The 16,677-nt window shown below is 47.6% G+C and overlaps 1 protein-coding gene across 1 annotated transcript in view; it reads right to left on the reverse strand.

The window, feature by feature from the left end:
• Window positions 1–16,677, reverse strand: part of kif20bb (kinesin family member 20Bb) — a gene marked incomplete at both ends in the record, with an annotated part of 37,261 nt that overhangs the window by 13,085 nt on the left and 7,499 nt on the right. Inside the window, 10 exons of the mRNA XM_084459839.1 lie at window positions 10,649–10,707; window positions 11,266–11,393; window positions 11,928–12,267; window positions 13,354–13,427; window positions 13,556–13,681; window positions 13,792–14,490; window positions 15,377–15,596; window positions 15,701–15,820; window positions 16,065–16,126; window positions 16,247–16,415. Coding sequence (XP_084315965.1) covers window positions 10,649–10,707; window positions 11,266–11,393; window positions 11,928–12,267; window positions 13,354–13,427; window positions 13,556–13,681; window positions 13,792–14,490; window positions 15,377–15,596; window positions 15,701–15,820; window positions 16,065–16,126; window positions 16,247–16,415 — 1,997 coding nt within the window. The remainder of the gene's footprint in view (window positions 1–10,648; window positions 10,708–11,265; window positions 11,394–11,927; window positions 12,268–13,353; window positions 13,428–13,555; window positions 13,682–13,791; window positions 14,491–15,376; window positions 15,597–15,700; window positions 15,821–16,064; window positions 16,127–16,246; window positions 16,416–16,677) is intronic.

The raw sequence follows: 16,677 nt of genomic DNA on the forward strand, positions 1-16,677 counted from the left end.
AGCAAAGTGTATGAGGCAAATTATGTGAGGCTGCTGTCCATCGACTATATTTCAGATTGCAATACCATAACTCCCCATACTCATCTCCAAACGCAGGATGGAGATTGGAGATTAAACCCTTCCTGCACAGGTGGATCCTCAACTTCCTGACGGGCAGACCTCAGGGGGCGAGAGTGGGCATCATCTTCTCTCACCCTAAACACTGGAGAAAGTCACCCTCTCACCTTCAACACTGGGCTGTTTCATATCCTCTGTACAAACACGACTGCATAGTTACCTACAATTCCAGCTCAATTATCAATTCACTGATGACACAGCTGCGGTAGGCCTGATCTCCAACAATAATGAGAAGGCCTACTTGGAGGAGGTGGCATGCCAAACTAAATGTTGTCAGGACAACAACCTCCACCTGAATGTCAGTAAGATAATGGAGATGCTAGTGGACTACAGCAGGAAGCAGGAAGATGAAAGTGATTCTAGTGGACTAGCAGGAAGCAGGAGCGGCCAATTGCCTGAACAACAGTAGGACCCCTGTGGAGACAGTGTATTTACAAGTACAGTATATTGATGTACAGATCACCAGACATGGACAACAAACATTCCTGTATATGCATGATTGAGAGGGTGTCTGACTGAGAACATCAACACTACCAACATGCTATGGAAGCAACACCATGCAGGACAAGTCACTGTAGAGAGTGTTTGGTCAGCAGAACATATCTCCCACACCTCCAGGACATCACACGGCGCTGCAGGACCAAGGTCAGTAGAATGTTGAAACATCCCAGCCACGGACAACAGCCTCTTCTCTCTGCTCAGGTACTGCCTACTGAAGAAGATCAACTCACAGAGGCTCAGAAGAAGCTTCTACCTTCAGACCATCCACATCCGGAATGAGTTCACTCTGCTCATCTCTGTCCTTAACTCAGTACTATACTCTGCACAACAGCACTGTATATTTATACCTGCTAGATTATAAAAATCTACATTCTGTAAATAAACGTGAATATACATACATTTATTCTCTCTAGATCCATAGTATACTTCTCTATTTAGGTGAACTGTCCAATTTCATATGTCATCTCAGCTCATTTTATTTCATTCCATTAATAAATATTTTATATTTTGGACTTGGTTTACATATTTATATGTTTGGTGTGTATAGTACGTTTCTCCTTTTTACTTTGCCTAGTGTACATATTTAGCAGCTAGTGGAAACATCACTGCTCATTGTCAGGGTATGTTGCATGTTACCGATAAAACTTTGACTTGAATATGCTATGTTTACTCCTTCACCCTCTAAGTTCCCTAGATCATACAACATATTTTTATGCAATATTCGATGCATACTCTCTACTTTTCTTTGACTTTGTGGATGATAAGGGGAAATTTCATTGATCTTTACTTTAAGCTACTGCATGAGTTCCCTCAGCACCTTGGTCATTTTGGATTACTGTATGAGGACCATGTTTAATATAAATGTGGTTGTTTGTTTGGCTATTTCATTGCTACCTTTCCCTGTCAGCTGCTTAAGCCAGAAATATCTACTGAAGATGTCTGGCACCATTAGAATATATCTTTATGTGGCTTTGCCATACCATACTTTCAATCTATTCATATCTACAAGATCAATCTGGTGTCTGGTCTGGACATCCTTGATTAGCTTCAGGATGGGCTTGTCCACAAATCTGGCCTGAAGGTGCTGGTACTGTCTGGATTTATAGAGTAGGCCTACCTTAAATTCTGTCCTCACTAATTCTGTCCTCATTAATGTAATGCCTGTGTAGGCTAGTGTAATTATGATTTTTAAAACATCTATGGCTATCCGAAAAACTGGAATAACATGATATAAAGTTTGGATAAACAAACGGGCAATGTGGCACTGAATGTCAGTTATTGTGTGCACCTCATTGGTTTTCCCCATAAACACATCTTCAGACCTCACTTCCATCCATTTGTCTCATGTGCTCTGGAGAGGTAGGTGACGTGAGGATAAAGGGTAGTTCATGCTAATAAGAAGTTGGTATGGTATTGCAATCTGAAATCTAGTCAATGGATAGCAGCTCTTAACTATAGTTGATGAACAGCAGCCTCACATAATTTGCCTCATACACTTTGCTTTCAATTCATATTATTAAATCTATGTCTTAAATTAAATCCTGTCTCTTACTATATAGGTTAAGATAAAATACTGAACCCCTTTTTGAAGGGCCCTACTAATCACCAAGTACCTCAAAGTACTCCAAAGTATACCACAAAGTACCTCAAAGTACTCCAAAGTATACCACAAAGTACCGCAAAGTACTCCAAAGTAAAGCGCAAAGTACTGCAAAATATTGCAAAATACCAAAGTACCCCGAAGTATACAGCAAAGTACCCCAAAGTATACAGCAAAGTAGTACCTCAATGTATACCACAAAGTACCCCAAAGTATACTGCAAAGTACCCAAAGTTTACTGCAAAGTACTGCAAAGTACTACAAAGTACCCCAAAGTATACCACTAAGTACCGCAAAGTACTCCAAAGCACACCACAAAGTACCTCAAAGTATTCTGCAGAGTACCGCAAAGTACCTCAAAGTACCCCAAAGTATACTGCAGAGTACTGCAAAGTATTGCTGTGTACCCCAAGTATACCACAAAGTACTGCAAAGTACTACAAAGTACCCCAAAGTATACCACTTAGTACCGCAAAGTACTCCAAAGCACACCACAAAGTACCTCAAAGTATTCCGCAGAGTACCGCAAAGTACCTCAAAGTACCCCAAAGTATACCACAAAGTACTGCAAAGTACTGCAAAGTACTACAAAGTACCCCAAAGTATACCACTAAGTACCGCAAAGTACTCCAAAGCACACCACAAAGTACCTCAAAGTATTCCGCAGAGTACCTCAAAGTACCCCAAAGTATACTGCAGAGTACTGCAAAGTATTGCTGTGTACCCCAAAGTATACCACAAAGTACTGCAAAGTACTGAAAAGTATACCACAGAGTACCCCAAAGTATACCACAAAGTACCTCAAAGCACCCCAAAGTATACTGCAATGTATCATGAGACACACCAAAGTATACCACAAGTACCACAAAGTACGCTAAAGTATACCACAAAGTACCCTAACAGTATTATTCATTCACTTTTTAAATTATTACATTATCAGTCAAGTATTACATTACCAGTTTTGAAAAAAAAAGACCCACCTGATAATGTAATAACTTGACCAATAATGTAATAAGGTATTACATTATCAGAAAAATGGTATTACATTATCAGTCAGGACATTTTATTACATTATTGGTTAAGTTATTACATTATCAGGTTTTATTACATTTTCGATGGACTTAAGTCAAACTTTTATTACATTATCAGGCGTTATTACATTATCGGTTGATTATTACATTATCGGGTGCTACAAACATTTATAAAGCAATACATTACATTAAATTACATACACAATACATTACACAATACCATTTACACTTGTAATGGTAAAGTCGGGATCTGTCCTTTAATGTGTGTTGTCTCGTGTGTAGGGAGGAAGGAAAGGGTTGATCTTTTCTTTTTCTGACTGGCAGGCGGTTGCATTCTCCCTCCCTAGTTCCTTACATCTTAGGGAGGATGTAACACAGGCGACTGCTAATGCATGTGTTTGTGTGTTTGTGTATCCTGCCACGTTCAACATATGTGTAGAAAAAAACGATCTGAAGAGGCCCAGGGGCCGACAGTCAGAGGATTCTCAAGCGACAACGCTTTAGATCTGTATCACTGTTCAGTGAGTATGCTAGGCTATACCTCCAACATCATCTCCCCTTCACCCAGGCTCAAAGGACACACGGGGGTGGGAGGAGGGGAAGGGGACATTGCTTTAGTCTTTCTATTCAGTATAAGTGTGCCTCATTCGAACACCATCTCCCCGCTAGCCAGCCTCCTTCATCTAGGCTCTCAACAGCTCTCTCCTGAATGACACCAGTGAATGACACCAGGGTCATTCATGATTCATTGCACAGGCTATCTAATCATACTATGAGACATCATCTAATCATGTAGGCTGAGACTCCAAGCCACTGATGTTTGAATTAACGGAACACATTTCGAGCTCAATGCATGACTATCGAAACAATCGTGTAACGTAACAAACACAGTAAAGCCAAAGAGAGTAGGCTACAGTATTTTTGTGCGTGGCTGTAAGCCAGCGCACCAAAGACAGCAAATGTCCGGTTGTCACCCCCTCCCTCCCTCCTTCCCTCCCTCCCTCCATCGTGTTGTTGACCTGCAGTTCTATGTTGCTACCACAAGAGGCAGTGGTCCCAGAACATCAAAACAAAAACACTATGACACTGCACCTTTTCCAGATCAGTGGTGGTGTAGTGGATACGGTGTCCGCCTCTCATGCTGAAGGTTGTGGGCTCAAGTCTTGGTGTGGATGATATTTTGTCACTGGATGTTATAGAAGCTATGTGGTTACCTGGTGGTGCTATGTCAGCTATTGGATTTATGTACAGTAATTTCAAACAGTACTACTTTCACCGAACATACAACAACCATCTCTTCACGCTGTAAACCTCTGCGAAATTCATCCGCGGTGCGGTGTGCGGAGGTTTACAGCGTGAAGAGATGGTTGTTGTATGTTCGGTGAAAGTAGTACTGTTTACAAGTTAGCTGTTGTTTTGAAATGCAGAGGCGAAAGGACCTATGGTGTTTACAGGACGACTTCAGAGCTTGGTAAGCATAAACCATGTAATTCCTAAACTTGAAATCCACGTATATCATACTTTTTAGAGTTTTTCGAGTGTGCCCATAGCTAGCAACGAGCCAGGGTGCGCGCGCCGACGTTATTGACACAGAACTCTGTACTGCACAAAACAGAAATATTTTAACCTGTACTAGTCAGATACATGCCAGGGAAGCCAGGAATGGGGCTAAACATGAAATTCAGTGTACTTATCATTTCATTTTGATTGAAGAGCACAATGGTACTTTGCCAACACGATCAACGTTCACTTTAGTCCTGTCCACCTCAGTCAGAACGATCAACTTCGGAGAATGTCTCCCATGTGAGTGAGAATCTCGGAACAGCGCCCCCCAAATCTCCATAGTAGCAAAAAAGGGAACTGATCAGATCCATGATTTTCCTTTTCAAACTCTATCTTGGGAGTTGGGAAAAGAAGAGTGTCCCAAAACAATAACAGTAGTAGACTACTGCACGCATAATCACATAATTCATGGTGTTTGATGGAAGTGCACTCGACAGGGTGGCAGACCGTTCCAGTGAACTCCAAAAAAGTCCACCAGCTGTTATTTTGAAAGTGACGACGTATTGGGAATCTACATGGTTACTTTCTCAAAAAAATACAACATCAATTACTAGACGGCTTGCTTGTGTCTGTTGCTTTCTCTAATAGTGTTCATTTGGTCTAGGTCATGGGTTCCCAAACTGTGAGGCGGGCCTCCCCTGGGGGGCCCCAAAGAAATTCAGGGGAAGCGCGGAGGGATGGTTAGAAAAAAGAAAAAAAAACATGTTTTTTATTTTTAAAATGTCTATGGTTTTTATGAATGAAATGTGATCAGGTCAGAAGATCAAACTAAATAATGGCAGATGTATCCTAAATTTGTGGATAGTGCAGAGAGAGCCTCCCCCCGCAGGCATGAATGTATTGTGCGAAAACGTCATAACGTTAACTAGCAACATGTGCCACCGAGCTAACTTAGCTGTGTAACACTGCCTTGCGAAATGGACAAATTTGGGCGGTTGGGGGGGTGCGGGTGTGGCACGGTTTTCAGAAGAGAGGCCCACATTGATGGAGTTTGGGAACCCATGGTCTAGGCAATGCGACAATCCCTAGTATAGCGGCTGATGGCCTCCCAGCACTAGCCCCTCCCAGCACTAGCCCCCCCCCAAAAACGAAAAAAGAACAAGTTCAAGTATGTTTTTGATCCAGGTTCTGGCAGGGAAGACATAAACAGTTGAGATCATATCTGAGCTCTGGTGTTTGGCGTGTCCAGAGGGATAAACACAGCCACCCAATACACCCCAGCCAAACCTTTCTGAGAGGCCAGCAAAGCAGTGGCCATGGGACAACAGACTCGGGTGCAGGGGGGTCATTCAGTGTCTTTGGGCCGATATTCTCTAAGCAACATCCCATCTCAGCCCTCGGCAACAAGCAATAAAAAAAACCTAGATGTTTCTGCATATCTCATAACACAAATAAGCAAACGCACAAACCTAATCTAAACATGCCATCGGCAATTACAATTGAGTTTAATTCTCTGTGAGTTTTTGAGATGAGCTAAGCTGTTTGAGGCGGAAGGTTATACTCGCTGGCTCGGTTTTGACATAATTTCAATTATAAAACGGAATGACTCTTATAGAACAGAATGATGAGGCAAGTGTCTTCCTCTGAGTGACAATCAGATTCCTGTCCCCAGACCTCAGGGAAGGACATGCTTTCTAAACAAGAGCTGTCTGCTCAGCAGAGCTGCAACTACAGAGGCCAATTTAAATAACCTTATTCACCTCTTGAATCACAGACAGCTAGAGTGTACTGTCTCAATCCAATATTCAAACAAAGCCAGACCAATTTATTCAAGAAAACGACTTCCCCCTCTAGATTACATCTGGTAATTCCACGGCTGACACGTCACGGGAATATCACGCAGGATAACAAACTCCCTCACAATGGGGGAACTTTTTCAACCTGAAAGTTCAGTTATGAAACACATAGATACAACAGCAGATTATGGATGATGACAATCGGGGGCATCAATCACAAGCTTTTATCTGAATGGATTAGAATAGGGTACAACTTTGTCCATCCAGAGATGGGAATTACTTGATTACTGACAGTAATTACTGACAGTTTAGGTGATTGATTGATTGATTGATTTTATTTATTTTTAAGACAGGGACAAGGTACAGTAGACATTTACCCTATAGAATAGGGAGAGATGCACTGTACAAGGTGATAGCTAGACAGCTAATTTCCACCCGCAGTCCCTGGGCAAATAAATATACAGTCTTAAAATAGTGGGGCAAATAGTACACAGTAGGAGAGTTACATACATGCTGTAGAAGGAATACAACTTAGGGTTAGAGTAATGTTCAACAATCACTGGAAAAAAGGGTGCCGCTAGAGAGCATATATATAATGTATGGTTGATGAAGCATATTTTCTCAGGATTATATGATTTGAGGTACAGCTATTCTGTAGCCTGACACACACAGACTTGGCGCTGAGAGCTTTGACCGGCCAGATCATGAGATCAATAACCATGAGCACATGGGACTAGCTTCCATGACCACAGCGGCCTTCTCTCCTTCTGTTTGGCTGGTTGACAGTGTGGTGTTGGAGGGGCGTAGATGGTAACTCCTCCCTACACGCACTGTCCGCCCTACCGTACCAAAGATCAAATCCCGGATAGTGTAGATGGACTCTGTGTATGATCACCTGATTTGATGTGATCACTGATTCAAAGTGAACTGAATATGTAAAGATAAAGCAAATTCAAGCTGCATCAGAGACCAAGCGCCTTTGAACTTCATATTAGGCCGCGCCAGCACGCATGCACAAACACACACACACACACACACACACACACACACACGTGGAAACACACATACTAACCTCCTTCCAGGGAGGCACAAACAAGGCATATTTATCCTCTTCTTCCAACCCCCTCCTTTGCCCCCTATCCTCCTCTTCCCTCTCCTCCTCTTTCCTATCTTCTCTCCTCTTCCTCCTCCCTCTCCTCCCCCTGTGTCTCAGCAGAGGCAGTGGTGAACATTAATCTGTCTTTACCCCTGGTATTTCACACCCTCTGAGCACAACAAGATATATGAATATATATGAATCCATTTCTTTTCCCAAGTAATTGGAGGCAAAAGGAAAGGCTGTAAATTCAAGCCAGTTTGTCAACCTAGCTAAATTCCAAAGTAGCACCCACCCGCACAACAGTTCAGCTTCCTTTGAAAGTTTTCAGTGGTAAGAGGTGAATTGAATTGTAAGAGGCATGTCGTACACACACACAACAGGAAGCTAGCTACTCAGGTGTATTTTTTTGGAGAAGCTTATCTCTATGTGAAACTGCTGATGGATGTACTGCCAAACGGAGAGGGCATCTTGACTCACTTCCAGCTGCACGCACACGCACACACACACACACACACTTCCCGTCTCCTGCTCACATCTCGTTTGATTGCCGTTTCCTGCCCACATCTTAACACTTTTCCTGATATATATCTCCTAGAACACAGCGGTGTCAGAGTGGGGTGTGTGTGTGTGTGTGTGCGTGCGTGTATGCGTGGTGTCCCAAATTAGCATCTGTCATTAGTCTTCTTTGGATCCACGTCTTCCATTTTTGAACAGATGGTTCCATCTTTTCTTAATGTGGTCACTTTAGTCCTTGTTGAAGTAGGCTGGGACACCTTTCACAGCTTGCAGCACCACAGGGTCAACAGTGCATGTCCTTTGAACTCATTAGTATTTATATTTAGCCTACACCAAAAACACATTAGGAAGCAGTGAGGCGAAATCCGACCTCAGACTTGCAGAAGCATCTTAATGGTCTCTTCGTACAGTTTAGTTTTCAATCTGGGTGGTGATGTGTGTCGTGTAGAGCATGATGATGGTGCGAACAGGTGGTAGCTGGGCTGGTTGGTGTCTTTTGTGATGGAGATGTTCTTCCCTGCGGCAGCGTTGGTTGTAAAGATCCTCTATGGCTGGGAGCTCCACTCCAATAATCTTCACCACCCTCTTGGTTTTGAAATATAGATGACATGTTAACAATCTGCGATGACATGTTAAGCGAGGTTCATTGATGTACAAATACATTAAAGGTACCCAACGAAACGTGAATCAAAACAATCCATTCTTTGTTTATTTTCGAAATTCCTCGATTATATGGTTCCTTGTAGTCTAATAAACATGTTGAATCACTTGAATGTCTTTCCTACCTTGTAATTTCTTCGCAAAATGATATTTAGCTAATGTTTGGAAAACAACAAAGATGTGTGTAACGTCACTATTATGTGCTCCGCGTATTGACGCAATGACGTAGTACGCGATTTTCAGGGACCACCTTCTCAAATTTGCTCTAGAGTGCATACTAGTGGTACAAAAACTACATTGGGTACCTTTAATGTTCATTTGTGTAGGCCTAGGTCTATACATGCATTGAATGATAGAGAATAAAACATTGTGTCTTAATTCCAGTGCTTCTCACATTCATCGGTGTTGCGCACATCAATTATTTGCAAGGATATTCCTGCTTGATTCCCTTTTAACTAAGAACTTTTAGTGTGATTCAGGAGTATTCCTATTGGTACTCCTGTGTCAGGTCGTCCAATGACCGTAGGGTTAGTAGTTCGAATCCCGACCCCTCCTGTCCACATGTCGAAGTGTCTGCAAGACACTGAACCCCAAATTGCTCCCAATGAGCAGGCTAGCACCTTGAATGGCCGCTGCCGCCATTGGTGTGTGATTGCGTGTGTGAATGGGTGAGAGGCCATTGTAAAGCGCTTTGGATGAAAAGCGCTATATAAGTTCAGTCCATTTAACATGGTGAGATAAAATGTTCTATGAATACCAGCCCATTGTTTAATCATCTGCGACACGTTGTTCAAAGTTCAAGTTTGTGAAAGAGAGTGTGCGCGTATGACGGAGTAGTCTGTGTGTGTCTGTGTGATAGATGAGTATGACTTACTTACCTTAGATGACAACCCCCCCTGACTAGTCACAACCAAAGACTGATGACTGTGACCTTCTACACCTGACCGATGACAGACACAAACCAGGCCAGGTCAAGCCTGGCTTATGTGCGTGGCTGGCTTGTTTCTGTTCAGGACTGGTAGGACGGAAGCTAGTCATGCCACTGAAATAGCTGTGAATTGAAATGACATCAAATAATGTCTGATAAATTAAGATAGGTCTTGTCGCCCGGACACATCAGTTGGAGGTTTGGGGTATAGTCCGATAAAATCATCCCCATTAGGTCTGATCTCCCGGGTGGGAGTCCAATACTTTCACCGCTACTCTACTTGTGCATCGGCGGGTTGATTTTGGTGTCCTTCTTTATTTTGGTGTGCTGGGACTACTGCCTCTTGTGGTGCCAACAGAGAAATGCAGGTCAACATTGACCGGAGGGAGGGAGGGAGGGAGTGACAATCGGACAAACGCTATCCTAGGTGCTGGCTTACAGCCACGCACAAAAACTACACAAAAAATAAAAATCTGCACACAATTATGAACACCACAGTCCCCTCTGACTGACCCCTTGTCTCTTAATCTCCGGCCAATGACTTTGTGTCTGATATTTGGGTTTACAGTTGTGGTTTGTTTGCATTTACATTACATTACATGTAAATGTAATGTAATGGTCTGTTTGCTGTTCTGGGGGCGTTGTCCTGTTGTGCTTTGTCTCCCCCTACAGGGCTAACTTGCAAGCAGAGCTGAACCTATGTACCTGGTCGGCTGGTTTACTACTCCTTTAAGAGATAAGTGGATATAGATTTCAAGTGTGGACAAGGCTTGTAAATCAAATAAGGCTTTTATTATATGAAACAATAAATCAAACAATTAAAATGTAAAAAAAAACGAGAGAAAAAAAAGTGAAAAAACAAACAATGTGTGAAATCATCTCCTGGTCGTCCTGGACCGCAGCTGTCTCTTGATGATCAGGTGATCGCTGTCCTTCTCCTCCTGATCTTCAATGATCTGGAACAAGGAGGATAATAGAGATTTTGAGATGTCTTTGCCCTGTCCTGTGTGGTCTTCATCAGCGTATGCCATTACCCAGGTCAAATTACTAGTATGTGTAAACCATGTACTGTACATGGCCGATGAACAGATCTTGAATCTTAAATATTGGACCTTTAAGACTATAGCCACTTTCAGACCAGAAAGTCCCTGGTACTTTTAGTTCCTGGAACTAGTCCCTAGAACTACTAAGTATGGGACTACCTGTTGTAGTCCACGTTCACACAGCAGGGTAAGGCTCCTCACAGGTTGCAGCTAGCGTGGAGATGGAGAAAATAACTCATCCTTGTATTTCTGTCCATAGGAAAACTTTTTTTTTCGAAAAGCCATGTAGGCACAATGCATTATGGGGTACATCTGGGCAAGGGGCTTCTATCCCGGCCAGATGAAAAGCAGTCCTCATGTTGGGATAGGTAAAACTGCTGAAGGTGTGTGCTGATGCCAATCCTATCGTAACAGATCTGAGATTTTCAAGGATTGGAACAAAGGAAGGATGCATGTGCAGAAATGACTGACCGGGTGTGAGAGGACGTCCAGCGGAGAGGCGTTGGTCTTGTAGAGCTTCCTCCTGGTCCTCTTGGGTTTGGTGTTGGCAGCTGGGGGGTTCTCCTTCTCCACGGACCTGTCACTCGCTATGGTCTTGGCTGTGGGGCGTAGATCACAGACAGACAGGTGGAGAGACAGACAGGTAATCAGGCAGGCAGGTAGAGACAGCCACGGAGAGAAATCGGGTGGCAGAAAGACAGGGAGACAGACACAGTCAGGCAGCCGGAGGGAAAAGCACACAGACAAGAGCTGTGTTCGGAATCGCTCCCTATTCACTATATAGGGCGTCAGCCATTTTGTTTGTAGTGTCCGAATTCTCCACGGAATTTTCGTTCCCTATATAGTCCACTATTTACTACCCACAATTCACCTTGATTTGCAGGGAACAGTGCATGTACCCTACATTTTCTCCGTTCCCTAGGTAGTTCACTACATGGTGAACCCTATATAGGGAATAGGGAGTGAGGGAACGAGGGAGCGAGGGAACGAGGTAGCGATTCCGAACACAGCTAAGGTGTTCCCGTGTGACTAAAACGCTAACGTCAGAACTGTGATCACAGAAACAGGCTAAAACAATTCAATCATTTACAGCCAAGAGGGTGAAGGGGGCGGGGTCTGTAGGGTCCGCTGACCTTTGCTCCCCAGCAGAGTGGGTGAACTGTGGATGAAGTCTCCCGTCTTCGGGCGAGTTCCGTCATCCTTCTTGCCCTTCAGACTGGCCGGAGTCGGCCGCTCGTTCTGCTCCGACCTCACACTCAGCACCGTGGGGGACTGGACGCACGCGGGCGGGCGCGCACACCCCGTGCTCTTCCTCTTGCGTCTGGAGCGTGTGATCTTGAGGGTGGCCGAGCGTGCGTCTTCCTGCTCGGGCGAGATCGGGGCGTCATCGGGCCGCAGTGGCGAGAACCGGGTCTGGACGTCTGGCCTGCGGAAACGAGACGCTCGGCCTCCTTCTGTACACACCTCCGACACCTGGACACACACGCACACACACTTTATTTGATTCCACTAATTATATTACAACAGCAGGGAATCAAATATAATAGCTTATGACAGCTGAAACAGAGCAACATTTAGAAAGTTGTTTCTGCTCTTTCTCATGCCAGCTATGTTCAGACCACTCCTGGTACACTCATATACATGGCCCAGGCATCCAAATATGAGTATGCAGAGTTAACATCTGTACCAAAAGTTGATTATAATTTTAAGTAACTTCTTATATTTATCTTGGAGAGCCTGGTCCATGTATAGATCAAACGCATAGCTTACTTCTACAATAAGGACCTCCCTGTGACTGATATAAACAAAAACATCAGCTGTATTGAGGATGCTAGCAAAGACATTGCAGGTGTAATTAAACCATTCTGGTGACACTTGAATGTTTATACATTTCAGCACTGGAGACACACACACACACACACACACACACACACATACACACACTTAAAGTTAAAGTTGCCATCAAACCCATACACAATGCAAGAGTAATCCTGTGTGTGTGCGTGTGTAAATGTGTGTGTGTAAATGTGTGAGTGTGTAAATGTGTGAGTGTGTAAATGTGTGTGAATACGTGAGCGAGCGTCTATCTGTTAGCAGGGTGATCTCTACTGACCTCTGGTGTCTGGAGGAGGTGTTGCTCCTGCAGCATGCTGTCCTTCTCAGAGCACCTCTGCCTCCTCATCTCCTCCTTCAGGGCCTCCACCACACTGCTCCTCCTCTCCTCCTCCTCCATCATCAGGTCCTTCTCTCCTCCAGGGAGCTGTGGGGTAACGGATCATTACTGATAAGAGACGGGGTGCTTAGGGAGTTTCTGCTGCCCTGCCCCTCTCCCTCTCTCTCTCAAAAACACACACACACACACACACACACACACACACACTCACACACTCACACACTCACACACACACACACACACACACACACACCGAAGACCTTGATGACTGGTCTTCAGAGGGAGGCTTGGAGAGACCTCCAGGTCCTGTCTCTCTTTTTATCCCACTCTCACCTCCCAACCCTTCCTCTCCTCCCTCCTCATCCCTTCGACCTTCAGACTCTTACCCCATCGGGGACAGTGGGGGTCTCTCCGTGGCTCTGGCTCTCTCGCGGGCGGCTTTCCCTCAGGCTGGTCAGCTCTGCAACACACAACAAGGGTAAACACGCCAGTACGTCACCTCCCCCGTCTTAAAACGCAGAGGCTCAGACAGCAGTGTGTGTGTGTGTGTGTGTGTGTGTGTGTGTGGTACAGGAGGACGACTGTCACCTCGAGTTAGCGTCTCAACCTCCTTCGCCCGGGCTTCCAGAACTTTCTCCTGCTCCTCTCGAGTCCTCTTCTGCCCGGAGAGGGCCTCCCTCATGTCCGCCATCACGCGCTCCGCCGTCTGGATGCCTGGTGGACAGAACGCACGTTTCAAACGGACCCAAAATGTCCAACTGACGAGGACTTCCAAGTTTCGCTAGGGTTCAAGGGTGGGGCGTCACGTCGGCGTGTCCTCTTACGTTTGTTCTCCCGGTTCCTCTCCTCTTGTCCTCGTGCGTTAGTCCTGGCCAGCTCTCTCCGCGCCTCCTCCAGGCTCTCCCGCAGGGCTCCGCGCTGGGCCTCCGCCTCCGCCAGCTCCTTCTCCAGCTCGGCCCCGCCGGCGGAGCTCTCCTCGGAGGCCCGCAGCTGCTCCTCCAGGGCCAGCAGCTGCTCTTTGAGGAGGCCCACCTCCGTCCGCAGGGCCTGGGCCGAGGCCTCCCTCTCGGCCCGGTCCTGCAGGAGCCGCGCCTCGGCCCGTGCCCGCTCGGCCTCCAGGTCCAGCCCCAGCCGGCCGCACTCCCGCTGCCTCTCGCCCAGGCGACCTTTAACCTCCGCCACCTCCCGCTCCAGGTCGGCCACCCGCAGGGCCCCCTGGGCCGCCCTCTCCACCGCCGCCTCGCACTCCCTCCTCAGGGCGTCGATGGCGCCGTGGAAGCCGGAGGCGGCGGTCTGGCGGAGAGCCCTGGCGGCGCTCAGCTCCTCCGAGAGCTCGTCGGCCGTCCGGGCGCGGAGGCGGAGCTCGGTCTGCAGGGCATCGACCTCTGACCCCGCCTTCTCGGCGTTGAGCTTCTGCTGGAAGATGCCGTTGACCAGCGCCTTGTTCTCCTTGGTCAGGCGCGCCGCCTCCCTCCTCTCCTTCTCCAGCGAGGCCGCCAGCGCCTCCCACTCCTCCTCTCGGACTTCCAGGTCAGAGGTCAACCTGTCCACGGTCCGCCGCAGCTCCGCCCCCTCGGCCTCCGCGCTCTTCCTCTTCTCCGTCTCCTCCTCCGCGCAGCTCCTCCTCTTCCTCTCGGCCTCCTCCGTTTCCGCCCTCCTCCTCTCCTCCCTCTCTCCCTCCGCCCTCCTCCTCTCCTCCCTCTCTCCCTCCACCCTGGCCAGCCTCTCCTCCAGGGCCTGCTGGTGTGTCTGGAGACGGGAGATGGTCTGGTTCTTCAGGTCACACTCCTCCTGCAGTCTCCTCAGCTCCTCCTGGGCCTCCTCCTCCATACGGCCTGTAGGGAGGGAGAGAGGGAGGTAGAGAGAGAGAGAGGGAGGGAGGTAGAGAGAGAGAGGTAGAGAGAGAGGGAGGGAGGTAGAGAGAGAGAGGGGGGGAGGGAGGTAGAGAGAGAGGGGGGGAGGGAGAGAGAGAGAGAGAGGGAGGGAGGTAGGTAGAGAGAGAGGGAGGTAGAGAGAGGGAGAGAGAGAGGGAGGTAGAGAGAGAGAGAGAGAGAGAGAGAGAGGGAGGGGGGAGGGAGGTAGAGAGAGAGAGAGAGAGAGAGAGAGAGAGGGGGGAGGGAGGTAGAGAGAGAGAGAGAGAGAGAGAGAGAGAGAGGGGGGAGGGAGGTAGAGAGAGAGAGAGAGAGAGAGAGAGAGAGAGAGGGGGGAGGGAGGTAGAGAGAGAGAGAGAGAGAGAGAGAGAGAGGGGAGGGAGGTAGAGAGAGAGAGAGAGAGAGAGGGGGGAGGGAGGTAAAGAGAGAGAGAGAGAGAGAGAGAGAGAGGGGGGAGGGAGGTAGAGAGAGAGATCCATTGAAAGTGATATAATGGTGTCTCTGGGAGTCTGTCTGTCTGTATCCATCCGTCCTCTACCTCTCTTCGGGGCCGGCCGGTCGTTTGACTCGTCCGGATCGTCCGCACGGCGCTTCCTGCTCTCGGCGTCCCAACTGCGACTCCTCCTCCTCATCCCTCCGTCTTCGCTCCTCCTCATCGCCTCTCCGTCGCGGTCTCTTCCGTCGCGGTCTCTTCCGTCGCGGGCGCAGCTCTGCCTGAGGTCCATGATCTCCTGTCGGATGGACTCCACCAGCCCCCTCTGAGAACACACAGCATACGTGGTAGTGTATGGAACCGCGCGCACACACGCGCACACACACACACACACACACACACACACACACACACACGCTCTGTACTCACATCCCTGGTGGCCTCCTCCACAGTGAGGTCCATGGCCGTCTGCAGCTTGGAGATCATCTCATCCTTCTGCTGGCACATCTCCATCAGCTGCTGCACTTTCTCCACCTGGCTCTCGAGGCACTGCAGCGCCGCACACACACACACACACGCACGCACACACACGCCCGCACGCACACACACACACGCGCAGAGGAGCATCCGTTTTCAAATGAACCCACACCATCTGTGCTTATTAAGCATCATGACCAGTTGACCGAGCCAAGTAGAACCCTTCCTTCCTGGTACGATGGTTCCTAGTCCTGGTACAATGGTTCCTAGTCCTGGTACGATGGTTCCTAGTCATACCGCTGGTGACAGTGTGTACCTGCTTGTTGTCCCGTAGCTGGCCTTGGATCTGCCGTCTCTCCACAGTCACCTGCTCCACCTCTGGAAGACATGCGGGAAGAAGACACCCCAGGTGAGCAACAGGTTGGACTGACACAGGTGTGTGTGTGTGTGTGTGTGTGTGTGTGTTTGAGGTACCGCTGAGGAGAGCGCGTCTCGTACCGTCGGCCTGCAGGTGCAGCTGCTGCCGCGCGCCCGACAGCTGCTCCGACAGCTGCTCCAGCTGAGCGTGGAGGCGGGCCGCGGCGCCCGGGGATCCCGCTGGCTCCGCCTCCTCCTTGGTCCGGCCCGGGGCCTCGACGGCGCTCTCCTCCGGCCGACTCTCGTCCTCCTGGGACAGATGGAGGGCGAGCGAGAGCGAGAGAGATAAACGTCATGGAAATGCATCGGCAAATACAGTCATCAAGATATAAGTCAAAGATATATTGTATCAAAACGAGCATAACTTCAAAGCTTAACGCACATTGCGCAACGCAATATGGGCTTACATACACCAATGAATATACATTAAATCTAGACGATATGACATATTTATGATGGTCTCTGAGGAGGACGGGCGAGGCCGGGTACGGCGGCGTGGGGCCGGTCTGGGG

Source organism: Borostomias antarcticus (assembly GCF_949987555.1).
Source record: "Borostomias antarcticus genome assembly, chromosome: 29".
Taxonomy (NCBI): domain Eukaryota; kingdom Metazoa; phylum Chordata; class Actinopteri; order Stomiiformes; family Stomiidae; genus Borostomias; species Borostomias antarcticus.